At 45.1% G+C, this 27,439-nt stretch overlaps 1 protein-coding gene and 1 long non-coding RNA gene across 4 annotated transcripts in view; one reads left to right on the top strand and one right to left on the bottom strand.

Moving 5' to 3' along the window:
• Window positions 1–2,636: 2,636 nt before the first annotated feature.
• RTN1 (reticulon 1) overlaps window positions 2,637–27,439 on the bottom strand; it is a 117,842-nt gene continuing 93,039 nt past the window's right edge. The window contains exons 1-7 of one of the 3 annotated variants that reach the window (XM_064422979.1): window positions 19,848–20,286; window positions 6,729–6,936; window positions 5,701–5,839; window positions 4,783–4,852; window positions 4,348–4,394; window positions 4,209–4,267; window positions 2,637–3,455 (exon numbers count right to left, since the gene is read on the bottom strand). In XM_064422979.1, coding sequence (XP_064279049.1) covers window positions 3,413–3,455; window positions 4,209–4,267; window positions 4,348–4,394; window positions 4,783–4,852; window positions 5,701–5,839; window positions 6,729–6,936; window positions 19,848–19,908 — 627 coding nt within the window. In that variant the 5' untranslated portion in view covers window positions 19,909–20,286 and the 3' untranslated portion in view covers window positions 2,637–3,412. Of the gene's footprint in view, window positions 3,456–4,208; window positions 4,268–4,347; window positions 4,395–4,782; window positions 4,853–5,700; window positions 5,840–6,728; window positions 6,937–19,452; window positions 19,517–19,847; window positions 20,287–27,439 lie in introns of those variants that run through there. The other 2 variants (XM_064422978.1, XM_064422977.1) reach the window with 2 other exon arrangements.
• On the top strand, window positions 19,489–22,543 carry LOC135302494 (uncharacterized). Its single transcript, XR_010364090.1, has 2 exons — window positions 19,489–19,627; window positions 22,134–22,543. It is a non-coding gene; the product is annotated as an uncharacterized LOC135302494 (long non-coding RNA).

The following is a 27,439-nucleotide window of genomic DNA, read 5'->3' as shown; positions in this document are numbered from 1 at the left end:
AGGCCTGGTCTGTACCTGTCCCTGCCTCTAAATAAGCCTGTGACATCCACCCTGGAGAGCTCTCAGCTTCCTCTCCAGAAATGGAACATCACAAACCATGCAGAGATGAGGGAGGCACAGCCCAAGCCAGGAATTTGGCACACACCTTCCTCCAACCACCTGAACAACCTCTCTTGGTGAGGTGGGTCCTCAAAACTCCCATCACTGGCTTAGCTCATTAAAGCAGCTTTGGAGCAGGTGGAAAAGCTGACCCCTGAATCACTGGTGATTTGTTGTCCAGGTTCCTCACCCAAGGGACAATTTGAAGATAAATGAATAGTTTAACACCATCCCCTGCATTTTACCCAGGCAGAGTGGGCTACTTCCCAGGTTTCACCTGCCTAGAAACACCCACAGGTTTGCTGCTTTTAGTAGTCAAGCTTTCCTCCTACTGCTTTTTACTTTGCAAATGGAGATAAGAAGCCAAAGGTTCACAGCCTGGGTATGTCAGAGCATAGTTCATGAATGTGTTATTCTGCTGTCTTCAGCCATCTACTGTAATCACACTAAAATATTTTAACAAATATTTTAAAATGTGTTGGTTATTTTCCCCCACACTTGTTTGAAAACAAAAAAAAAATGGATGTCCAACCCCTCCACAAGGTGCTGCTCTATGAGACTTACTAGGGACACCAAGGATGCCACCAACCTTCACTCCCCATATGCACAGGGACTCTGTTACTGCAAGGTGGGTAGCAGGACCAGGAATTAGCAGATGTTGGCTTTCTCCAAGCTTCCATGTCCAAAGGTATCACAGAAAGTGCTGCTGTGATCCCAGTAAAGGGATGGTGGCCATGAGCAGCATCAGCCATTCAAACCCTGCCTGAAACCCTCTGCTTCTCCCAATCCCAGTGTGGGATTCCCAGTTGGTCCCACCCACCAGGGTAAGCCACCCCAGCTGCTCAGCAGCACTTGCAGCCTCTTACTGCCAAATATATGGAAAGTCAGAGCAGCTCTGAGGATGTTGGGAAGTTTGCTTGGCAAGGTGGGATGTGAGAAAAGGATGTGGGTTTGAGAGGTGTGTGTGCAGGGGCACAGTCAGGATGATTGAGGGCTGGAATTGGGGTTTGAGAGAGGGTGATGCTGCAGGAGACAAGAATGGGAAACTTGGTCTCTCTTGATTTAGGCTCTTGAGAATAGTTGTACTCTTCCAGAAGGTTTATTTTCCTTTACTTCCAAATATGCAGGAGATGTAATTTTTAAATTGTGCTTAGGGTTCAGCATTGCACAAGGCCAGTCTTGGATATTACTGCTCTGGGGGTGAGAGGGAAGAACACGTTTATAGGAGCAGGGGGATGGACATTAAATGGGATCATTTTCAAAATCAGTATGTTGGGCCCACGCACTCATCTTGTAAGTAATAATAATTCTGGTGGTGAATCTTTATCCTCAAGGACGCTTTGTAAGGTCTGCACTCCCTTCCTCAGAGACACAGGGAAGTCCAAAGCAAAGCTGGGGGTTCCTGTTGAATTTTAACTCCTGGCTGCAAACTGCCTCTGCTAAAGCAAACACACTCCTTTTGATCAAGAGCAATGTATGTTCTTTTGAGACATCCAGTTTCTCATTGAGGAAAAATGTTCCCATCTAGCTCCAGGTGACATTTAACACCCAACCTAGTATTTTAACATTTAGATATAAAACTGAAATGAAAGTAAGGGTATTTGAGACTTGTCACAAGAATTAACTAGCCCACAGCCATATCAATATTTCTACCAACTCCGTGTGTGCATTTGGGTTTTACATTTAGATACAAAACAGGCTTTGGACTGTGGCCATGTGGAACTGAGACAAAGGTGAATTAATGAATGAATCTAAGGAAAGACTTCAAATTTACAAAGTTGGGATAAGTATTCAAAAATCTAGGTCTTTGTATAAAAATTAATTCTTCATAAAACATTTGTGATCGAAAAAGACAGAACCAGCAATTTGGCTGAAGATATTTTGATATTCACATTTTTATATTAAAAAAAATAATTCCACAGGTGTGTTCCACAAATAGGCAAATCAAACACTTAACCATTTGTTTATTTTGAAGCACTTTGGATAATGTTCAACAGCTGTTCCTCTCCTCTGATGGTTCTCAAACACCAAATTCTAATTTTTAAAAACCTTCACCTTTGAACCAGAGTAAATGGTTGTTTCAGCTCCCAGCCTCTGGATTTTGATTTGATATTGATTCTGTCTAAAGCAGATTTCAGAGAACAGCTTTGGGTAAGAGAGCAGTTGGTGATAAGGAAACTGAAGATCCCTTAGTGCTGTGCTGACACCTCCATGCTGTGCTGCTCATGGTTTGCACAGTGAGCAAATGGAGGAAGAGACCCTGGTTCATGTACCTGATGTTTGCTAGACCACCAACAAAAATAAACAAACAATGTGCAGAGATCTTTGTATTCCAAGGAAAGTCATTAAGATGTAAAAATATTAGATGAGCTACTTACTCTTAATTAGGTACTACTCGTTGGGCTGCACCATGATGTAAGGGCAAAGTCTGTGCTGATTTACAAAGGAGAGAGAAAGAAGGAAAATGCTCCTTTTTGCACAGTATGTGTCCAGTTCCCAAATATTAAGGTAGTCCCAGTGGTGACAAGAAAGAGAACTTTTTACATTTAGTAACATTTATTTCTGCATTCGGTATCAAGTACATAAGTGCAAATATTCAGAGTCCATAATTAAGTCCATTAGGAACTACAGAGAATGTAATACAAATCGTAATAAATTGAACATGCTGGAACTTTCCAGTTACCATACATGTAAATCAGCCTGTCAATCCTTTACGACAAAAGTACTGGGTTTTGTTTTCTTTTTTTCTTTTTTTTTTTGAGTTATACAAAACTGATTACCATAAGTACTGATTACTGTTTATTTTATTTGTGCTGGAAAACACTAAAACATCAGTCTACAATTCTATATAGTTAATAAAGATGAATCCAACCAGCAACCCAGTGACGTAGAAGCAATTTTAACTATTGCATCAAGTGCGCTAAGCAGGAAAGCCCCTAGCCACATGTAACATTAAAAGTTATAGAAGCAATGCCAATAGAAGAAGGAAAAACACTAAAAAAAAAAAATTAAATAAAGAGGTCAATATTATTTAGGCTCTCACCATCATGCACTTTATAAGCAACACAAAAAACCACATCTAGTACACTTTTCTCTTTACTATACTTTAGTGCTTGACACGAGTGATTGCAAATATCCTAAGTGCAGAAGCAGCAGGGGAAAAGCACTGCTTCTGAGTTTCATGTTTCTAAGATTATGGTGTCAAGAAAAAAAAAGAATGATAAATTTGCAGTAAAGTGTAAGAACAGAGCTGTTTTCACTCCAGATTTCCCCATTATGCACTACTGTATTCGATGAATTCTTGATGTCTGCTTTACTCTGCCTTTCTCTTAGCACCTGGGATTTTAGCTTGAATCCTGAAAAATAAAGAAGAAAAAGGATTATATGGGGAGGCAGTTATTCCATTCCAGTGGTTCCCCACTTGGACTCTTATGCAAGGATAATCTCTAGTCCACGCTCAGTGTGTTGTCTCAACAGGTGAATTAAAGTACCATGAGAAACAGAAGTGATGTCCATCTAGGTGTGCTTACAGGCCTGGTTTCTGGTGGCTCATGTAATCTAGGGATATGTTCAGTGATATTCTCCCCCCAACATTATTTCTCCATGGTCTATTGTCTATAGAAAGCCAGGAAGAGAGCCTAAAAATAGAATTTTCAGAACAAAATTTCAAAATTTCACCCAGGTCTTCTTCCTGTTTCGTGGGGATTTGAAACACTAAAGATCACAGTGCTTCCAGGTATTTGCTTTCTGTGACAGGGTGGTGTACTAATTCCCACTTTGGTCATTAATGCTATCAGCTCATGCAAAAAAACAGGCTTAGAGTGGTCAGTGGGGAAGAGAATTAACTCATTCCTTCCTGTCTGTCCTGGCCAGGTACCAGTGTGGACACCAGTCTGTGACTGGGCTGCTCTGCCCACAACTCCCCCAAAGAGCAGGGAAGGGGACAGAAGGATGGAGTGCCTTAGTCTGTACTCAGCTGGGAGGGTTCCTCCAGGAATCTCAACCTCTCTGGAGGACACCACTGATAGGACACAGTGTCCCCAGGACCCCCCAGGTCCCAGCCACCCCCGAGGGCACCACAACCTCACACAGCTGGCCACTGAACTCACTTTGCCACGACCGTGTTTATGTGGGTCCGCACCAGCCCCAAGTACTGATCAATCTGTGCCTGCAGAGAGCAAGAGGAGACCAAGTCAACGAGGCAACAACCAGTGAGGCACCCCAAATGCACCACACAGACAGACCTACCTGGTACTTGTCATATACAACGGGGAGAGTAAACATAGACACCACAGCTGAGGAGAAAAAGAGCACAGTGTTATGTTCCTGCAGATCAGATTCCCCCAGAGCAGAGACCTACTTTGGTGGCAAACACATTATCATGCCACTTGGTCAGCTGATCCACCAGGGAGCTTTGTATTAAAAGTGCACTTTGCTCAAGCCTCCCAAATATGGAATTCCCCATTGCTCTGGGACTGGGAGCTGCACAAAACCATGAACTGCCAAGCAGCTCTAGCAGGAGGGACAGCATAACAGAGCAATGAATAGTTACTGGGAAGGGAAATAAATGTTGGTGGTTTAACTGAGGGCAAGGCATGCCAGGGATAGGCTGTTTTGTCTAAGTTGAAATCCGGAGGGAGTTCAAGTTAAAAATAGATTTTTAAAAGAAATGCTGATTTTTACCCATTATCAGAAGAGTCAGGCCATTGAAGAGGGCTCCCACGTAAGTCAGCAGCCACATTAGTACTGCAAACTAAATTAAAGATGGATCATTACATCACCTCCAGCATGAGAAGAAAATAGTTTGCTTAACTAGCTAACACAATGGCACATTAGCCTTTTTTAATGTGGCAGAGAGTGGTTAAGGCACATTAGGAATGAGGTAGTTTTTCTAGGTGTATAAACCCCATTCTCTCTGCTTCTTGCCCTCTTAGCTCAGTTTTCATCTCTATTTAGGGCTTAAATTGCATCCATGTAGAACTCTGGATTAAGAAAGGCATAAGCAGATTTCTGCATCCAATTTTTATGATGGAAGGGGTCATCCCAAACATGTTAAACAGAGCCATGATGTGGTAATCCCAGGGCTGATAAAACTTGAGGCTGAAAGATGGGTATACATTTTCCTAAAATTCTTTACTAATTTAGGAGGCTAACCTATGTCTGCTCTCTTAATGATCTTCCCTTTACTCTAAAGGACACCTGCTTGAGTATAAGGCTAAAAATCAGTAGTTATTTCAGCAGGGAGTGAAAGAAGATCTTCTTCCATAGCAGGTAATGCCACCAGAGGAAATCCAGATTAACAGAGGGGACCATTATTTTATAGCAAAGCAATAAAAAGCATAATGCTAGGATGCTTCTAGAACTGAGGTGGAGCTAAACTGGTTCTGCAAATTTTTACATCCTGTATTACCTATCAATACATTCAAATGCCAAACCCCTAAAGTGCTGGAAACAGTTTTTAAATCAAAAAGCAGAGCAGCTTTCATATTTGGAGCTACACAAAACTAGGTTTCATGACAACCCTGTCAACATGGGAAGCAGCTCTTTGAAATGTAGATTGATCCTCTAGAGAAGGATTAAAAATATTTAAAGCAATCCTACTTTTAAAGAATCCACAAGGTCCTGAACAAGAAAGAGTCTCCTCAGCTCTTTGACTGTGCTGTTGACGTATAGCTGGAGACAATCTGTGTATTTCTGGATCTGGTCCTGTGAAAGATTCATCTCCATCTCCAAGTAGGCTCTGCCAGAAACACAGGTTCTGTTACAAACCTGGGAAGTTTCCCCGGCTGTTCACGCTCAAACCCATCCCCCCCATCATTCCCTCCTTCCCAGACCTCATTTCTTTATGCTGGAGCAATGAAATCCCCTCCCTGGAGGTCCAGGGCCATGAGCACACCCTCTTCACCCTCCATGACCCATCTCACTGGGTGATGCTCTTTGCCTCCAGCCTCGCCCTCTTCCCACACAGAGCTTGGTCTTGACGGGATTTCTCTCTTTTTCTCACCCAAAGTGGAATACAAATCTGACCTGAGAGTTTCCCCCTCAAGTTTTTGTGCTGCTCTCTGAGCTACACGCCCCTGCCATCCTGAGTCACTGCTCAGAACTGACACAAGTGAAGCAGGAGGAGCAGCACCCCAACAAGATTCTTTTTTAGTGTCTGTCTGTAAACCACACCAGTTCCATGACCTGATTTACCAACTGGTTGGCACATCAGAGGAGAAAGGATCACTGTTCTTGTGGAGCAATCCCCCCAGACCCTGTGGAGAGTGGGGAGTACATTGGCACTGGCACCATCACTTAGATATCGGGTTGCTGGAGAAAAGATATAGATAGTTGCCTTCTATGCCCAATAGATTGTGCCCAGAAACAATGATCTTTTCTCTTGCAGGTATGCTGTATTATCACCAGCTCTAAAGAAACTCCTTTTCTCCGTTTGCTTAAAATTTCCGGTATCTTTTTGAGAAAAAAAATCCCACGTCCTAGAGGATGACAATTTTTATGGTGTTTCGTTTTTCTTTTTCCCTCTGGGAACTAAGCCGACAGAACATTACAATTTTTGAGAAACTGTGAAAATATCTTTCTTTCCCTCTTTATGAGCAAGAGGCGAATTTCAGCAGAAAGCCACTCACTTGAAGGGGTGGCCCTCGTCCGTCTTCTGCACGGCCTGTAGGACCGATTTGTAGATTCTGAAGCTGATGGTGGCCGAGAGGCCGGCCAGGGCCAGGTAGGCCACGACGCTGACGACGCTGAACTGGGTCAGGGAGAAGAGCAGCAACAGGAGACTGCCAAACACGATCCCCGTCTGCTTGATGTCACGCCAGTACAACAGGTCGATAGCTGGGGGGAGAAGAACAAATACTTAAAGGCAGGTGTAGTGTTCACATCCTCTGAAGAAATCCCTTCGCCCAGGGTTTTTCTCCTGGGAAGCTGAGAAGCCTCAGAGAGAAGGAAAACAATTCTTATCTCATTTGCTTCTCCTCTGTTTTGCTCATGTGGAAAGTGTTTGGAGATTGTTTACCCACAGGTGATTGTTTCATTGGACTCTGGTGTGAGTTGTTTTGACTCAATGGCCAACCAGGGCCAGGCTGTGTCGAGACTCTGGAAAGAGTCGCAAGTTTTCATTATTATCTTTTTAGCATTTTAGTAAGTATCCTTTCTGTATTCTTTAGTATAGTACAGTATAAAAGTAATAAATTAGTCTTCTGAGAACATGGAGTCAGATGCATCATTCCCGCCTTTGTTGGGGCATTTCCCAGCAAATACAACAGGCAGGAGCTGCAAAGCCATCGGAGGTGGCCCCTACATACCCTGTGTGACCCTCAGGGAGCAGCGACGTCTCTGCTCACAGCAGCACCAACAGGAGCTCCTCAGCAGGAGCAGCAAAGGGAGTGGAGAGATGGGCTGAGGAAATTACAACCCATGACCTACTTGAAATCCTTGTTTTGCTTGTGCCTGTGCCTGGGTTAGATAAGATGGATGAGTATCGCCAACCGCAGCACGGTGGGTGGGTCTCTTGCAGCAGCAAGGCAAGTGCAAGCTGGGGTTTGTGTTGTTGCTAGGGCTGATGGAAGATTTCAACCTACCGTGCATTTACTCAGCCTGAAAATTCTAATTTTTTAATTTGTTTTTCTTTTTCATAAGTTCAAATGCCAAATGCTTGATCAAAGCGTTTTCCGGTTTTGGATGTTGATAAATGAATGAGAAAGTTTGGGGCTAGCCACAATAAACCACTTTCCCATTCAAAGTTTTGACAATTTAATTTTGTTATTTCGTAAGTTTTGAGAAAGGAAAAGACTCCTGGTTTTACCACTGCTTAACAGTTCCATAAGTAGGAAACCATTTTTCAGATAAGGCCTTCAAATACAGAATAATCTCTCTTGCTACTCAATCCAGCCTCAGAATCAGAAAGAAAAAAGAAAAAAATAAAGCTTTCTGCTTGTTATATAACTTCCCCTGTCCATGGGAGGTGCTGGCTAGAACAAACAAGTGCACTAGAGCATTTTCAAGTCTTGCATTTTTACATTTTTAAAGCAGTTAACTTTTACAGTGTTTTCCACCCACTTGTTATATTTTATTTCAACCTCTCCAGCAAAAAGTTCTAGTATCAGAGACATCCACTAAAATAGCAAAATTTTATGAAAGGATTGTGGAATATCCAGTCCACAAAGGTGAATTTAATCTGTTTACACCCACAACCTGTTTCTGAGAGGACTCTTCATCCAGCCAGAGAATGTGCTCATGACAACCTAAACAAAACAGCTTTAATTTCACACACTGCACAAGTCCTCAAGAACAGCTTGAACACAGCACCAGCCAAACAGATTTGAGAGATGCCACTTGTCAAATCATTCTGAACAAAGAGTAAATTCAGGAAAACTGCAATCTGTCAGGAAAAAAAAAATAAAGTCACCGATACTAAAAGAAACAAAATTAATCCAGCCTCTTAGTCCTTATCATCAAATCTCCAAAAATTGTGAGTCATCACAGTGTGTCTGCCTTGAGTCAATGAGTTATATTACTCATTACTATTACACATATTAGCCTTGCTTTACAGTGATGGGCTTGAATGCAAAAATTGCTGTATTACTGAGCTCTCCTCTCTTCATGCACCATTCACAACCAATTATATTCTCCATCAATATACACTATATGTGAACCTTTTACTGTTTTTAAGTGTTCAGCACTGGACCTGTGGTCATGAGCACACATGGCTGGATCCTATGGGCTGCATGGAAGCCACAGGACAATGGACCTTGGTGCCTGTTTTGGGATCCTGGGTGCCAACTCCACAAAACAGGGACCAGTCTCTTACAGATATGCGCCCATGTCTGCTTTCAGCAGAAACCCTGGGGCAGGGAGTATGGAGTGCCCCAAAATGCAGTTCCAGCATTGTCAGAGCACCTGGATGAGGAGGTGTAGCAGCAGACACAGCTGTATTGCAGGACACAGCTGGAGCTCCCCAGATTGCTCACAGTAATGAAGTGATGGAGCATGCAACTCCAGCCTTGCAAACCATCCTTACAAAATGGCATCCACAACACAAGAGTGCAGGTGTGGTCATTTTTCATATTCTTTTTCAGTGAAGGTACTTCAAAATCCTGCAGCACAACAACTGGGTGCTGTCACCAGGGAGCATTTGGACAGGAGATGTTATATTTTCCATGAGGGTGCTGAGGCCCTGGCACAGGGTGCCCACAGAAGCTGTGGCTGCCCCATCCCCGGAAGTGTTCCAGGCCAGCTTGGATGAGGCATGGAACAAGTGGAAGGTGTTCCTGCCCATGGCAGGAGGGGTGGGATGAGATGATTTTTAAGCTTCCTTCCAACCCATTCTAAGGTTCTGTGAGTCTTCACAACCTGATATTTTTTGTGCTCAAAAATTACACTGTCAGAGTACTGGAGATCTATGCAAATCTGACTTTGAGATACTTAAGTTGTCTATCACACAAAACCTCAACATTAAATTAAATAGGCACGGGCAAGCTGGGGTATGTGGTACATCATCTGCTGATGGCAGAAAAAGGACATGTGCCAGGGGAAAACATTCCCTGGGACACAGGCAGTAGAGAGGCAAACAAAAGAGAACTGAGGCAAAAAATACAAACTGAACTCCAATAGAGTTCCCTGAGTCAATCCCAATTAATTATAAGATCCATAATGACCAACTAAGCCTTTTTCCTCTGATGCTCTTCAAACTCATACTCCTGCAGGCTGGCAGTGGGCTGCGTTCTCATGCAGAGAGATGCCAAAGTGCATTTTCTCATTCTCCTTCAAAGGGAAGATGCTGAGTTACTCAAGACAGGCTTGACCAGGTGTGTGTATATCCTGAAAGCCATCTGTTCCTGCCATGGAATGACTGGGATATTTACTCAGCTGTATCAGGTAAGGAAAGGATCAGAGAGGGATGGACAGAGGCCAAGTGACACAGTTCTGGGAACAAGTGCATGTGAGAGGGAGGAGATGAAAAAGCATCTGGCCTCTTTCTCCAGCCAAAGCAGACCTGGGAGAGAGGGATCCTGTGTCTTTTAGACCTGAGGCAAATATTCCCATGAGCATGGGAAAAAAAAAGTGCCAACTGCTAGTTGGAAAATCTCAGCACAGAAAAGGTAGATAGGAGTTCAATGATTTTTACATGGCTCTCTCAGTGCCCAGGTCCATGCTGGGAGCACACTCCCCTCACCCACAGCCTGCCAGGTCTGTCAGGATTCTCAAGGGCAGGAAGAACATCTGCCTTCTCCTCATCTCCCTCGAAGGGACAGGGAGCTGCAGCACTGCTGACCTGTCCAGCTGTTCGGGTGGGATTTGATGTTCCTGTAGCCATTCCTCCTCCTCTCCCTTAGGGAGAAAGGGCTGAGCCAAACCTCTTTGCAAAAGGTGATACAGGAGGGAGGTGGACCTCAAAGCTCCTTGGGCAGGGAAGGAGAATCCAGAACTAGAAATCAGTGGAGACTTGGGAAGACTTTGGCTGGACAGACCTCAGGGATCTGAGCAGTATCAGTTCCCCCGGAATTTACATGCTGCTAAAAACATCTGAGCTACAACTGTCAGAGCCATGTTTTCTCTTTCAGTTGCAGCTTCAGTCACTTCAAAGGCTTCTTACATTATTGGAATGGAATGGAATGGAATGGAATGGAATGGAATGGAATGGAATGGAATGGAATGGAATAGAATAGAATAGAATAGAATAGAACTTACTATTTCAGTTGGGAGGCACCTACAACCATTACCTACTCTAACAGCCTGACCAATTCAGGCCTGACCAAAACCTAAAGAATGTTTTTGAGGGCATTTTCAGAATACCTCTGAAACACTAACAGGTTTGGGGCACAGACCGTCTCTCTAGAAGCCAGTTTCAGAGTTTGACCACCCTCCAGGTAAAGAAATGCTTCCTTGCTGAAACAGTAGTTAAACACATTTTTCTCCTACATTTCCTTGCCTAAACAAATCTCCCTTAAAAGCAGAGAGAGGTGCTCTGGGTGCAGAATGCCCCAGCTGGGATCCTTTGCCTGGCTTCCTCAGTGCCATTTTCTCCTGTAACCATTTACACCAAAGCCAAAACACTGTCACATCAGTGTCTGGTGCTGTAAATAGAGACTAAGGGGCAAACAAATGAGAAATTTTCTTGTTGACCACCAGGTGAACCCAGACTTGCATCAACCTTCCTCAAACCCTTTTTTAAAATTCTAAACAGGAATTAAAATTAAAGATGAGTTTGTCCCATGCTGGAATCTGAAATGCAGGGAATTCTAAGAACTTTGGGCCTGTAAGCCAAAGCTTAGAGTTAAACACAGGATTTGATTTGGAAACCTTGGAAAAGGCTTCCCAACTTAGGTGTTGGAATTGAGAATGTGGTTTTATAGTTTAAAGCAGAGACACCTTCAGCTAAGTAGAGGAAAATTTAGAGTTTTAAAGTACAGTACTGTAGGTTTGTGTGTCATAACATGACTGGCTAAGAAACTGGCTTACACTGTAACAGCAGTCCATAAGATGAAATATTTAAGGATTGGGTCAAAACCATAAATATCCTTGTTGGCAGTGTTTTATTGGTTAATAAATCCTTAAAAGGTCTTGTAACTAGAAGTCTTGTGGCCTTCTAAACCATGCACTGAAGATGTGAGCTGAGCTCACCCTTCCTATGTAGAAGATAAGAAAAATAAATCACATCATCAAAAGCAATTCAGAGTCCTGTCTCTGACTCATTCGAAATTCCTTCACAAATCCCCACAGTCCACCACATTTATATGTCTGCTTTGAATTTTATCTCACCCGATATTCATGTAAAACTGATTAAGATACCAAACAACTCCTCCCAAACACTCTCTGATCCCATGGGTACAGTGTCTTTCAACAGGTCACTAAGTATAACCAGCGCCTGAGCCTTTGCTGAAGGGCATCTGCCTGTTCCTGCCTGTACCACTTCCTTGGCATACTGAAGAAACAACCAGCCAGGCTCAGAGCATCCTCCCCAGCAGATGGGGATGCAGTGGGAATGAGGCTGCCAGGGCCAGGAGTGGAGCTGGAACTGCAGCTTTCACACACGCCCTCCTCTGCAGGGCCACTCGCCAGCACGCGCCAGCCCCACGCTGGCCAGGCTGAGACAGCTTCCAGCCCAGCTCTAAGGTGGCTACAGCATTCCCCAGATCAACTAAAGGACAGAGGATACCTCATGGCACAAATTAACCACATAATAACTGACTGCTTTGATCAATCAGAAGGGAAAGAATAAAAGGCTCTAGTGTGGGGCAGGGTCCTGCAAGCGCCGGGCGTTTTACTGGGGAGGGGTGTGTGTGTGCATGGTGCTGCCCAGACCCCACCACAATGGCACAATTCTGAGCAATGCATGCTGAATATTCATGAGGCAGGAGGCTGGTGCCACGTGAGGCTGTGGATGTGTGATGTGCATGCAATTGGACAGGGGCTCAGTCTGTTTGGCTAAGCAAGGTCCACTTCCGAGAGCCAAAACGCCAACTTCAAACCACCCAGTTTGCAGCGCGGATTTGCAAAAGGGGTTTGGGCACTGAAATCAGCCTTGGCTTCACTTGAGGGTCGGGCTCCTTCTGTTTTGAAAATCACTACTCAAAAAAAATCCTGCCCATGCCCATTAGCATGCAGAAGCTGTTCTGCTGTAGCTTTCCATGATCTCCCTTTAGCCTCCTGGAAGGAGGGAAGCAACATCACTCACTTTGCACTCTTAACAGTGTAACTCGCCAGAAGTCTGAGTCATTTGTGGAGGTATAAAAGGACTCTGGGTTTTGCCAGAACTGCCTCAGACTCAAAACTATTTGCATTTATTAAGGAAGACTTACCAGCCATCTTTAAGACAGCAGCGCTGCAGGTCACTGCCACTGCCTTTGAAGAATTTTTCAGGAGAAGCGTGTCTGATGAGCTGTTTATCTGCAAGTATCGCCTGCTTGTGCTTTTTAACTCACAGCAGAACTTGCAAAATGCTACTCAAGTGGTCTTCTAGTTGCAAGATTTTTCAAGGGTGCCAAAACAGTGCTTTAAAGCCATACTTTCTGGCAGAACCTCATCTGGCTAAACGAATGGGATCCTGCACTTGGGGCCACAGGCTAGCAAAGGTGAACTCTATGGTACAAGGAACAGCTGGTAAATACCTATGTTTGTGGGGCAAACTGAAATTAACCCCAAAAATGTAAGAAACAGCAGCAGCAGGCAGTGCTTGTGCCTGCAAGGAATAGCTCCCTAGTGCCTGAAAGCTCTCACAGCTCTCACCATGGCTTGCAGCAGAAAATATTTCTGCTCCTCAGCACTTGGTGTCAAAAAAGCCAGAAGACAGATGTGGGGGCTGGAAAGGGCAGTGCCAAGGCAGACTGACTAAAAATGCTCCTGAATCCATCCTTGTTAGGATCTGGAAACACAAGGTCTGGGCTTTGGGGGTTTTTGTGGTCCCCAGAAGCCTCGTGCTGTGGGGCACCTGCAGGCCCAGCCTCCTGAGCAGAGATCCCAGAGGGAGAATAGAGGATCCAAACCAACTTGTAGCTAAAATGTCCTCCTACATGGTTATGTTTTCCAAAAATACTTTTGCAGGAAAAATGGGAATCTTTCCATTCCATGTCTCAAAGAAAGCATTTTAGAATGAAAATTAATGATCAACCAAGCAGGGACTGCACAATTCAAATCTTCCACAGCTTCTCCTCTGAAAATCTCTGTTCTCTCCTTCTGACTTTGCAAGCCTTTCCTCTACTGCAACAACTGTGTGAAAAATGATCATGCAAAAAGCAGAATTTCTATGGAAGTTAATACAAAACTGTAAGTAAACCCCTGGCCCCCAGCCTTCAAATGAAGCCCATGGGCCTTGATGATTACATAAAAGGCTGTATACTCTGTAGTACACTACTAACACCTTTGGAAATTATCAAGCTGCCCTTCCCACCATGGAAGTACCATCAGGCCTGCTTAGGAGGTAAAATCAATGGGTTGTACTGCTTTGCTCCCTATCTAATAATAGTTTTTAAGAGAAGTGAGAAAAACTTCTCTGCACACAGCATTTACTTCCACACACAGTGTAACATTACAACTTCATAAATATAAATTACCTCATAAGGCATTTATCAGACCCTCTGGGAGTGAAAAAACCATGAAATACAATTTAAGAAGAACAAGCTTGTTTATAGTACTGTCACAAAAGTATTTGACAACAAACGAGACAATGCTATAGGTTTTGAGTAGAAATAAATACTGCTTGCACTCAAAGCAAGCCCAGTTTGCAGGTTTAACCACAGGCTGCAGGACCAGCCTTTCCCTCTCCTCTCCAGTGAAGGATCCAATGTGGACATTGCTCCCCTCCCCACAACAGATTTTATTCTAATGTAATACAGATGGATACACAGTTTAATGAGCAGTCTGCTTCCTTCAGGAGACTGCTGTGATGAACAGCAGAGCCAAGAGAGGGTATCTGTGCTGTTTCATGAGGCATATCTCCTGATCCTTCATCTCCAGCCTTGAGGAATCTCTCCATGCCTCTACCTCTTGAACACACTCTGACCATTAACTTCCTGTCCTCAGTTCAGCTTTATAACTTTATCATCCACTTTTTTCAAGGTTTAACTTGAAAGTTCAGACCTTCTCAGTCCCCAGAGTCTGATGAGAGGAGACCTGGAACAAGAATAGGATCAGGGAAAAGGAAAACCTTGATGGCCTCCATGTTATTTCCTACAACATTTACAAGATCAAGACATGAGCAAAGACACATTGATGGATTGTCTAATGTGGGGCACCAGAGCAGGCTTGGATAGACAAGGGAGGACTGGCAGTAAAAGAGGATTGTCAGTAAGAAATCAACCCTTCAACCACACCACACACGAGTCTACTGTAGCATTTATTATCATTAATTATTAATTATTATGTGATTGTTGCTGCTATTAACGATTACGCTGCTGTTATTTTCATTTTCATGTGAGAGGTGCTTTAAGACCAGGACTGAGCACAGCAGCAGGAGAAAGACACAACTCCTGCTCATCAAACTGTACCCCTGCCTGCCTTGGGCAGGTTCTGGGGAGGATGTTATGGCTCTCACCTTAACTGTGCAGAAACCAAGGAGACCAAGCAGAGTCCCTGAATGCAGGCTCTGAGTGCACATAATGCTATGGAAATGTGAAGATTCTCCTGAGATGTTCCTGGACCAAAGGAACAGACCTGGGGTCTCTCTTAGACTCCATCCAAACGTTCAAAAATCTGCTGATTTTCAAAATGAGTGGTTCACACCTATGTTACTTATAATTAAATATGATGTGGAGAAAGTACCCCTGCTGATATCATAAAAGCCTCACCAGAACTCACTTCCCAGGGACCTAATGAAAACAAAAGCAGCCCTCCAATACTGCCTTCAGCTATTGCCCCCCCATTACCTCCTTGATGGAGTTTAAATTAATCCTCAGGGAATACCTCAATGTACTCTTACTATGGAGGAATTTTCACCTTGTTCTGGCAATGAAAAAATATTGTCCATCAGGTCTTAAAAGACATAGCTCTGAGCAAACTGGTTTGGTGGAAGGTGTCCCTGGCAATAGAAGGGAGGTTGGAACTGGGTGGTCTTTAAGGTCCCTTCCATCCCAGACCTTTCTGTGATTCTGTCCTGGCTCAGCAGAGCACATTTTCTCACTGATTCCTTTTGCCATCAACAAGAATGTGCTGGAAGAAGAATTGATACAATTTCTGCATCAGTGACAAAAAAAAAAGCAGCAAATCTGAAAGTCGTAAACAAGCTTGACAAATTTCCTTCAAACTTCACAGGTAACCATTTGTGAAATTAGGAAATAAACTCCCCACAAGTTGGTATAGTTTTATGAAACTGAGCTATATTGGTTACAGCAGGTGTTGAGCTGGTATCAGGGCTTTAGCCCTACCAAGATCCAACATAAGAACAAAAGACTGGGGCAGATCTTTATCAAATGGATCCCAGCTGAGAGATCAGACCACAGTATTTTCAGTAAAGCACTGAAGGCACCAACAGGCCTAAGTTTTATTCTCATTATAAAGCTGTAATTAGGCAGACTTCACAACTGTCAATAAGATTACAGATTAACTGCATGCAACTGTATTATTGTCATTGAAATTCTTTATCACTCTTAAAGTGAGGAACATTGCCATGAGCAGTTGCTGCATCTTCCCATCACCCTTTGGAAACCAGTGGATGTATCAATCAAGTGAGGAGGCTGGCTCTCTGAAAACAGCTGCCAAGGAATGATAATCAATAAGTGCAGTCCCAGCAGAGTTATGTCAACTAGATGGATTTGATGAAGTCTGCAGTCCTTTTCCACATTAAGTCATAATTATAATGTGGGTGATATTTAGGATCATTTCTGTGAACACTTAATGTCTCTGGATCTTTACATTTTTCTTTTTTAATAAGACTTGCAGAAGGTTGAAGCTGCAGGAGCAAACCTGACACTTACGACCAGACAAGGGCTGCCATGTAGAAGGAAGAGTGGAAAAGGGAATATTCATGAGGATCAGTGTACTGACACCAAACAACTCTTCCAAGCTGGGGTGCAAACTTGGGCACTGATCTCCTGATCTCTGTAGTGCCCGCTGGCAGGACCTGAGGCAATGGCTGGAGCTGTGCCAGGGGAGGTTTAGGTTGGATATCAGGAAAAGGTTCTTCACCCAGAGGGTGTCTGGGCACTGAACAGGCTCCCCAGGGCAGTGGTCACAGCACCAAGCCTGACAGAATTCAAGGAGTGTTTGGGCACTGCCCTCAGGAACAGGGTGGGACTGTTGGGGTGTCTGTGCAGGACCAGAAATTGGACCTTGAGGAACCTTGTGAGTCCCTCCCAACTCAAGATATTCTATGGATTTATGTCCTTCCTAATCCAGAGACCCTCTCTAGCAGGGTGTGAACCTGCAATTCCCCAAAGCCACCTGTATCCTGCTGAGCTGAGCCCCTGGGGCAGGCACAGGGACCTGTCCTTCACCTGCAGCTGGAGGCTGCCCTCGCCCAGCAGCTCCCGTGGGAAGCTGTGCACTCTGTCACACTCTTGTGTCACACTCTTGTGCCACACACACGGCTGGCACAGGCTATAGGCTGTTCTTCCAAGGCCCACAGCCACCAGCACGCCCAGGCAGGGACATTTCTCCTCACACTCATGCATTATGCATGGCTCCATCCCAGCCTGCTTCGAATGCATCACCTTCCAGTGCGGAGATGACTTGGGCGTGGAAGGCGCTGCAGCTCCCCAAAGCCACCCCTGTTAATATTCTGAATTAAGCAGATGCCCAGCAGGGGTGAATTACTGTCCTGCTCACCCAAGCGCTGGATCATGATCTACCTTTGCTCCAATCCTGCTGTACCTGCAAGATGGGCAGGTAAAAACCAATATTTCTAAACGTGTGCAGCAGCAGCAGTGGAGTCACTGCAAGGGAAATAGCAGTACCTCAACTGAGTGGGGCAAAGTCAAAGCCTCACCAAGAATCTTTGCAGCTTCTCATGATCCCCACCTGATTTTACACCAGTTATAAATACTATAGGATCAATCCAATGATACAGCTAGTTGCAGGCTTGGTTGTTCAGTAATCAAAACTTTTGTTAACCTCATTGTTGAATCTCCATAATTTCCATAAAAATATGTTCTGTATTTACTGAGGTTTCTCTCTGCATCTGTTACACACACAGACACATTCCAGACTATTCAGGGAGGAACCATAATTCCATTGACAATCAAGCTGGCAAAATTATACAACTCCAGATTTGCACAAAACTGATATTCCAGGTTGAAACAGAGATAACATGAATAATAGATATTAAAGGAATCAATGAATCGTCTTTAGTCTTCATTCTCCTGAATTTTAAATTTCCTCTATTTTATCTGGGACTGATCAAAGAATTTTGATGACAGAAATAATATTCTATGGCTATTTCATGTTTTCTGCAGGATCATTTTGGAATCATAAAGCACCACCCAAGGAAAAAAAAAAATGCTAATGCTATGGAAGTGAGGCAAGTGATTTATTTTAACTGCGTTGATTTTTTCAGACTGGGAATTTTTTTTTCAAATCAGTATGGGACATATTTTCATAAAACCTACCCCACTTTCAAAAGGGAAAGCACTGAAGGAGAGAAACCCCACTATTATTATTAATTACTAATTAAACAAGAGCAGCATGCCATTCATTATTTCCCTTTTTTAATTTATGAATTTATTTTTTTTTCTGATGAGAAGGAAAATACTCAGTTTGGTTCTAAAAACAGGTGGTTCAGCAATCTGACTCAGCAAGTCAATGTTTTTTTAAAGAATCAGCAAAATACTGAACATTTTTGAAGAAAAACCCATACCCAAACCCCACCCTACGAGGAAGTTCATCTGCAAAGCTCAGACGAAAAGACCCTGAAGTTTGGCTGTGACTCTCTCATTTGAGCTTAATGAATCCCACAGACACATGGAAAACCCTTGCCCTTCATTTCGGTGTGGAAAGCCGGAGCTGCTGGAGCCTGGCATTTAACAGGTGCATCTGTTTACTTTCAAGCTACTCATCTTCCTTAAAAAACCCTCAGCCCCTAAATACAATTAGATGCTGAATTGAGACTGCAAAAATATCCAGCTCCCTAGAGACAGGCGTCTGAAAGGTCTCCCCATCCCCACCCCTCCCCAAAAAACACTTCGGGAAGGTTTTCCACCTTCTGTTGCATCGAGCCGCGTTTATGAAACTATGCCTGCAAGCATCCTGGACCCTTTAATGAGATGATGCCATGGAGTAATCTCCCTCCCAGGGACCCTGCTGCGAGCATCACCACCATGAACTGGCTATTCAGCGCAAACACGCACCTTAAAATTACAAAACCACATCCCAACAAAGCCTGCCCGAAGCAGCCCCAGCCTGCCCGGCAGGATCAGCCGCCAGCGTTTCTGCCTCTAATCTGCCCACCGAGCAGCGTCACAGCGACTGTCTTTTATCAAAACAAAGGCTGGATGCTGGCTGGGAAGTGTGAAGCCGACTAAAAATGGCTGAAAAGCTGTCCAAGGCACCCGGGAAGGTGGCCAGCCCCACCCAGCGCAGACACCGACCCGCTCAAAACACGCCGAAAATCAACCCAAAAGGGAGATGCCATTGTTCCCTTCGCCTACGCGGCAGCGAGACAACACCCCCGCAATATTTCACCCCCCGAAACGAGTGCTCGGGGGCATAATGAAAGGATTAATGTAGTTTTTTTTTTTTTTAAATTAAAATCCCAGAGCAAAGTAGGAAGCGGGGGGCCATCCCGCCGTGCCCCGGTTCTGTCGCCCTCCTTGGCGGAGCTGCGTTTTCTTTGTGTGACACGAGGCTGAGCCCTGGGTGTGTCCCTGGGCAGGAGGCACCCAGGAGCCCCACGCCACCACCTCCCACCCTGGCCAGCCTCACCAGCGCACCGCCACCCGGCTTCCCTGAAGCCCGAAAGGGAGGAAATCATGCCAGCCACATCCCCACGGAGAGAGTCGAGGATGGGGAATGACGCCGCTAAAGGCAAGGGCGGATGCTTTGGGAAGGAGCCGCAAGGTGGGAAGAAGGGAGGACCTGTATCCTGGATGCTTTCAGGGTGAGACACCTGAGGATGGGAGAAATGCATTCCGAGAACAGAAATACGGGCTTTAAATCTTTCCTTCTTTCTTAAATTACCCCCAAAGAAAAGCTCCGCGGGGAGGGAGAGCAAACAGCATGCAAAGGCCCGCAGGTGAACAATGCAAAAATGGATGGATCCTGCCTTTGCCTCCTCTGCCATGCAGTCCTAGCATGCAACACTCGAACAGATATAATACCCTGACATTTCCAGTTGCTCCAAAGACAGTCCATCTTGGTGGAATCGGCACTGGCTTGCATCTCGGAGGGCTGAGGGCTTGCCGGTCCTGCTGGTCGGGGGCACTGCGTTAGCAGTCAGGCATCCCCGAGCATGGGTGGGCTCCTGGGTACCGCTGCCGTCTCCCCGCTCGGCTCCGGACTGATGCTGTAAGCAGCACAGGCGGAGGGGGAGGGCATATTGTACGCGCTGCGGTCTCCACTGCAGCAAATCAGCAGTGTGATGTGGTTGCCCTAGGGAGCAGGCTCCTTTGAAAAGGGGATGCGGTCCCTTTTCAAATCAAAAGCTTGCGCTCGGGCGGCTTAGCCTGCTAAGCCGTAGAAATGGTTAAGGCAACCTGATGGCAAAGAAATAAAAACAAATTGGGTGCGGGTAAATAGCGGGGGGGGGTGGTGAGCAGTGTTTCTTGTGTGTTAGTGTGGTTGTGACTGTTCATGTTCCAGAAATTTCTTGACAGTGATGGAATCTGGTATTTTCTTATTTTTTTTCTTTCCTTTTTGGTATTTTTTTTGTGAAGGCCAGATCTCACACAAACCCCTCCAGGTTTTTGTGCCTCCCTCCCCTCTGCCCAGCTGGGTGGGGTCGGGGAGCAGGCAGGAAAATAAACAAGGTCAGGATTCAAGCCCTGCAGAGCAACCTCTATTTTGCTATATTTTTTTGGAAAACCCTGCAGGCATGGGGTGACCTGTGTGGCCCCCCATGCCAAGCCCTGCCACACCAGGGTGTTGAGGACTCCCAGGTGCACCAGGTTTGGGTGTGCTGCCTCCTCCCGTTGCCCAAAATGCTGCACAAATCAGGATTTGAGGTGTAAAGATGCAGGAATACAGGACAATTTGTGAAAGGCCCACTAATAGCTGAATTTTAATATTCAGTTTAACAGTGGTGGGCCCCACCACTCCCTCCCCAGCAGGACACAGTCTCTGCCTCAGTTTCCCCACCAATAAACTTTTATTAATAGCCTTGCGGAGACATCATAACCATGCAATGGTCATACTTTGCAAACACTGTGAAAGAAAATCTTTTGCCACTCAACCTGTTTGCATTTTCAGATTTTGGGGTGCCTAGGAATATTAAGAAACTCCCCAAAGTCACCCCATTTCACTGAAGAGTGACCCGTTTATCAGACTATGTCCAGTCATTTTGGGCAGAGTGACCCCAGCTGGGCATCTCTCAGCTCTGAGGCTGGAGTTATACCTTTAGATCATGACAGTTCATGAAATAATTTCATTTTACTGTGTTTTACTGAATTTTGCTTTTTATGTGGAAACAGACACCAACACAGTGGGTCACATACTCATCAGTGTGAGGAATAGAGTTTGAACCCCTCTGCTCTTTTGGTTCCAAAAATAAAAGGTCTTTAGTACCTGAGTTAACAGGTATCTCCTCCAACTGGCAGCTCTAGGTCACTTATCCTTCCCTCAGGTAACTCATCTTATAGAAGAAAGCCAAAATTTAAGGAAATTCACCATACTGTTATCTTACTCTTTGCCTAGGAAACTCTGCTGGGATTAGAGAGGCCAATAGCTATTGTTCATGTTTATAAACCACCCTTGAGATCCCCAAAAAGACTTGCTTATGCTTGAACCCAGCACCTTCATTCCCCTAACAGGGAAATCCTTAACTAATTGGGGCAGAACTGGCTTCAGCTATCATTGCATATAGTAAGATTAAACCATCTATAATGCTACAAACCTGGATTTTGTGCTCTTCCTGGCTTTGTTAAAAACAAACAAACAAAAAAAATAAAGCAAGAAAGAGGTTGGCAAGGGATGATTTCTAAGCATGGACCAGTTGGTTTAGACCCTTGGCAAGAGCAGAAAATCTCCCTCTTGATGCATTTTGCCCTGCAAACCCTTTGCAGCTCTGCAATGGGGTTCCCAGCACCAAGCCATAATATGAAGTACTTACAAGCAGTGTGTATAACACAGAGACATAATTCACATGAAACTTCTGCATCCTTGTCTCTGGAATAGCCATAGACACCCCAAAGATGGTGCATGGGTAAAATTCATTACTACACATTCATACTGGGTGTGTGCCACCAGCAACACAGCAGAGAGAAGGCAAAATGATCTCTGTTTGGTCTCTCTGTAACCCAAATTTCTCAGTCCAGTAGGAAGGACAAATTCCCTTTGGACAGAAGAGTGGTCCACATACATTTAACATCCCACTAAGGATTTCTCCTTGCCTTCATTGTTTGTAGAAATTTTTCTCACCTCAGACTTGATGTCTCCCTTCCCTCTTCCAGGCTACCAAAACGAACCACACCATCAGGCTTCCTGTTTAAATTCTTACTCCCCTTTGGAAAAGTGTCTCTTCAGACCTGGCCCATGTGATTGGACTCTCCCACACTACTTCCAGAACTATTTTAATCCACAGGCACCAGAACCCATCGCTTTACCAGCAGTAACAAGAACACTGCATTGGTGTTAGAAACAGAAGTGCGCTGGAACAGTGAGATGAAGACACTTAGCAAATGCACGTGGGCTAAGAAGAGCTTCCAGTGTGCACTCACTTGTCCCAGGACCTGAGACAGGTGGGGGGCAGAAGCCACTCTGTGTGTGACTACAGAAATTGCACAAAATCCCAATCAGCACCGGGTGGATCCAGCACTAAAATGGCTATTGATTAATAAAAAAAAAAAAAAAAAAAAAAAAAGGAATTTCCACAATGAAATTTTGAATTATGCACTCAGTAAGGGGTGAGACAGAATTAGGACTAAGCACTTGGCCATCAATCCTGAAGTTAAGAACTGCTTTATTGCCACAGAACTAAACCAGGAGCAGGCTGGAAGGCACAAATCAACATTGCACTGCCTGGATCTTAAAAGGGTGAGACATGCACAGAGATCTTGGCATCAGCTGCAGAAAAGTTGGGTGTTGGAGGAGAGCTTTCCTGTGATCATAAATAGGAGCAGGATGAAAAGCAGTAAGAGGAATTTGCTTCCCTTCAGAGCACTGTCCACTGGGAGCCTCCTTCTGCTATGGATGTTACTGAAATTATTACAGATCTTAAGATGTGATAGTGAGGTCACATGAAGCTCAGTGTTAATGGCACAGCCACAAGCCAAGAGGGCTCATCAATATTTGCCTGTTCTGTAGCTCTGCTGGAGATAATGATCTGTGTATGCAGGACGTGTGGGGTAAGCACTCAGTAAAATGAAGGTACCCATGGGATCACTGCAGGAAAACACTGGCCAAATGAACACATGTGTAGGGTATTGTCTGCCTCATTTCTTTCCATCCCTCCAACTCCAAAAGAGATCACAGAATCATAGAATCATAGAATGGTTTGGACTCCAAAACCAGTTCCAAACCCTTTGCCCATGGGAAGGGATGTTGTCCACTAGACAAGGTTTCTCAAAGCCCCATCCAAGCTGGTCTTAAACAATTCCAAGCACGGGGCACCCACATCTGGATGGACAAATGAGGTGCAGACTGTAGCTCTGCAGAGGACAGGGATACCCTGCCATGGTGTGTGGCCACCAGGGCTGTGCTCCTTCCAGGGACACAGGAAATGCTGCAGCAGGACTGGCACGCCAGCCCTACCTTGTTCCTTCCAAAGGGCCTTCCATGGTGACCCAGCCCACCTGTGCACCACTGATGAGCTCTGATGAGGTCAGAGTTATCAACATTTAAGGCTTTTTAAGTAAATATACTTGAATGGACCATAACAGTCCATAAGAGCTCAGAAGCACCCACTGTTCTACCACAGGAACTAAAATTCGGGGCTGTCCCTTAACAACCCTGTTGGAAGGCAGGGGTGGAAGTCAGCTGGTTTCAGTTGGTTTCAAAGATGATTTAATGATTAAAAATCCACAGACAGAGCTCAAACCACTGTTTGGAGTGCAGTGACTTTGAAGGCACTTTGGACTGACTGCGTTTTCCTGCATCACTCCACGTCAAGGCTCCGTGGGACACATTGAGGGCAGCGCCAGATCTGCAACGTGGTGCTGAGAGATCCTGACACTTAGCACTTTAGGAGAACAATAGCATTAAGGGAGATCATTTGGGTTATTTTTCTAAGCTAATTTGTTCTTAGCATTAGCAACAAAAATAGAGAGGATGCTATTTTAAAAGTTGCATTAATATGTCTCGAAGCTCTAAAGAGCAACGGGGAATTTTTGCCCGAGCAATCCAAGCAAGGGCAGCCAGCAATTACATTTTCGTGAGGAGGCTGTCAATAGCAGAAGGATGGGCCAAGTCCTGGCTCTGCTCTCTTCCTTTTCACTGTCTTGTGCTCATTCTTGCACATTTTCTGGTCTGCAGAGCTGCTCAGAGGCAGCTCAAATGACAAGGCCATGAGCTGGGAGATGCTGATGGCTGTTTCAGATCCATCACTTCTCACAGTACAGGAAGCACATAGACAGCTCTGTCCTTGCTGTCTTTTGCCCCAGGTCTTTGCCACTCTCTTAGAAGATGTAACACAGTGATGAGTTACCTTTTTTTCAGGTCTTCAGACCACAAAAGGAATCAATAAGCTGGTAAAAAAAGACAATATGGTCTTAAGCTGGCAGAACTAGTCTGTAACTGAACAATCACAATAAAAGAAGCCCTGTGTCCTGGCATGTCACATAATGTTCCAGCCTCCCTGCAATTTCTTTTTAAGTCTTGAAATGTCTGGATTTATAGGGTTTTTTTTTTTAATCATCAGTCAAAATATTTGGATTGTTCACAAGGACAAGAAGTGTGATTTTGAGACGTGCTAAGCTTCTGCTCTGCTGCCTCTGTTTCACTTTCTGCTCAGCAAAACTGCTCTTCATACCCATCTTTACTCAAAGGCTGAGATTATAGATGTATATATCTATATATAGATAGATATGGATATATCTAATCATAGAAGTGTAAATTGGAAGGCACCTTACAAATCATCCAATTCCCAACCCCTGCCATGGGCAGGGACACGTTCCACTATCCCAGGTGGTTCAGAGCCCCATCCAACCTGGCCTGGAACATTTCAGGGATGGGGCAAACACAGCTTTCCTGGGCAGCCTGTGCCAGGGCCTCACCAGCCTCACAGGGAAGAATTTCTTCTTAATATCTGATCTAAACCTGCTTTCTCTCAGATAAAGCCATTCCCCTTTCTCCTATCACTCCATGCCCTTGCCTAAAATCCCTGTCCAGCTCTCTTCTCAGCCCCCTTTAGGCACTGGAAGGTGCTCTGAGGTGTCCCCTTCTCCAAGTTCAAGACTCCCAACTGTATAAGAGGATTACATAACTATATATAACTGTAAAATAACTGTCTATAACTGCATAATAACTGTATATAACTGCATAATAAGATGTTATTATCATAAGATTTTCAGCAGCAAGCCAGTGGCACGAGCCAAATGAGTTGGTGAAAGACCCAGGTGAGACAAGCTTTGTGCTTGCTTCCTTCCCTGGGAACAAGGTGGCCTTTCTTTGAGTCCTAGTGAATGAGCCCATTGGGGGAACTCCTTAGATTCAACATTGTTGTTAAGAAATCATTTTGGGCTTTGAGCCTCTGATGTGCCTCAGTGAACACGGCACAGACCTTCTTCAGCAGCCATCCCAGAGATGGCCAGGACTCCTGTGCTGCCATTTCAGCTCCCTGATTACTGCAGGCAGCAGCACAACTAACACATAACAATCAGTTTTGATTTACTCCTGGTTCTTCAGAGGTAGATAATTTCTCTTGGTTCTTTAATGTTATTTTTGAGCTGTGAGGTTCATAGAAATAAAGGCTCTATTCCTGCCATTGACCTAGAAAAGTCTTTTGATTCTTTCCAGTGGGACCACTTTTTTCAGTTGCTGGGAACCTTAAAATCATGAGTTTCTCTCCTCTGGGGGAGGCAGTTGCTACATCTTCATTCCTCCTTTAAGATTTGATCAGTAAAGCTGAAAAGACCCTAAAACCCTCTCTGACCTCCTGCACTCCCCCATTACAAAGGAAGTGCTTGCAGCTTATTACCATTTTCAAGCCTTCTGTTTTTAAGCCAGTGCTGTGAATTTTTTGTCTCCTACAGCATTGCTGGTGCTGCAGCTGGCATTATTAATTCCATTTCATTAACTGATCTTCTTAATGTACTGGAAGACAAAAGAGAAGAGAATCCTGAGACCACAGTGTGGCTGAGCCTCAGGAGATGTCTGTTCAGTCCCCACATCTGCCACAGGCTTCCTACTACGTGACCTTGGGAATCATCTCTCTGAGGTCTCTGGGTCTGCTCGGTCTATTTAAATTTGGGGCATGGTCTGCTGTTTGAGCTCTGTTTCTGCAGCACCCAGCACAACATCTGCAGCTCCAGCAAAGGAGCCTTGCTCATTTTTGCAGCACAGCTTGCAAGGCTGGTGTTACTGGCTGCCATTCTTGGACCAGGGGAGATGAAGGGGGTGGTAAAGAAGAATTTGGATTGCACTGCTCCTGGAAATGGTGAAATCCTGCCTGGTGTTGTGTAATGGGCACAGAGGACTCTTTTCTTCGGTCAAGCATGCCCTGAAGAGATGATGATGATGCATTTTCAGCAAATTCTTGAAGCAAGGTCTGGTGTCCAGTGCCTGGGCTGGGGAAGTGAGGCTGTGCCACACAGCAGTGCCACAAACCACCAGAGAGGTCCTGTCCTGCCCTGGGCTCCTCTGCACATCCAAGTCCTGAGCTCAGGCAGCTCTGGTGCACCCCAGGAAAGATGTTCCCACAAAAATGCCAAAGCTTTGCTCCCAGCTTGCAGGGCCACCCTTTGCTCCAGCTCTGCTGGGATCAGACCCAAGTTTTGAAGCTCCAGGTGCTGATTCAGAGGCTGGGATGCTCTTCCCAAGTGCAAAATGCAGCTACAAATTTTGCAAATCTGACTGCAAATTAAACCAACAGCCTGCAGGCAGAGGCTCAGAAGCCTGAGGCTACATTTGCAGCAGTGCCACAAGCCTTGAATTGAGTTTGGGATGCTCATAAGCAGCCAGGGGTGCTTGAGAATGAGCTGTGGTTTGTAGCATTTCTGCTTGCTCCACTGCTCCAGTGCCTGGCACTCCTGCTGCCAGCCCAATTCAGGCCAGGGGAGAAGGTGCAGAATAATTTAATGTAGATCAAGCCCCTTTCCCCAGCTTCAGATGTGCCAAAAAAAATAATATTCCTTGGGGAAGGATGCTCTGCAGAAGTGCCTGAGCTTCTCACCATGCTGGAGAACTGCTTCAGGCATCTCAGCACGGGCATCCTCACATCCCCCACCCCGCCCTGCAGGGAGGGCAAAACGCGTTTGTGGTGGAGGTGTGTGGATACTGCAGCCATGCACCGGCTCGGCCGGCACACAATTGTCATGGCAACCCCAGCTTTCCCTGGAAAACAGCAGCAAATCACCGACACACTGCTGGATTCAACAGCCTGCATGGCAGACACCTGGGTACCAAGATGCTCGCTGCAAAGGGACAGCTCCAGTCATACCCAGCCTGCAAAGCTGGCTTTTAATATGGGGAAATCCTGGCTGAGCTTGCAGAGAAATGGGGGACAGGGTGGACAGGGGGAGGTGAAGAAGCAGCTGATCCTGTCCTGAGCAAACACAGCCTACAGTGCTCGCAAAAGTGATGGAGGAGCTGCTTATTGCAG

The sequence above is a fragment of the Passer domesticus genome, chromosome 6 (assembly GCF_036417665.1).
Source record: "Passer domesticus isolate bPasDom1 chromosome 6, bPasDom1.hap1, whole genome shotgun sequence".
In the NCBI taxonomy this organism is placed as follows: domain Eukaryota; kingdom Metazoa; phylum Chordata; class Aves; order Passeriformes; family Passeridae; genus Passer; species Passer domesticus.
This window is presented reverse-complemented; position numbering and strand designations above follow the sequence as displayed.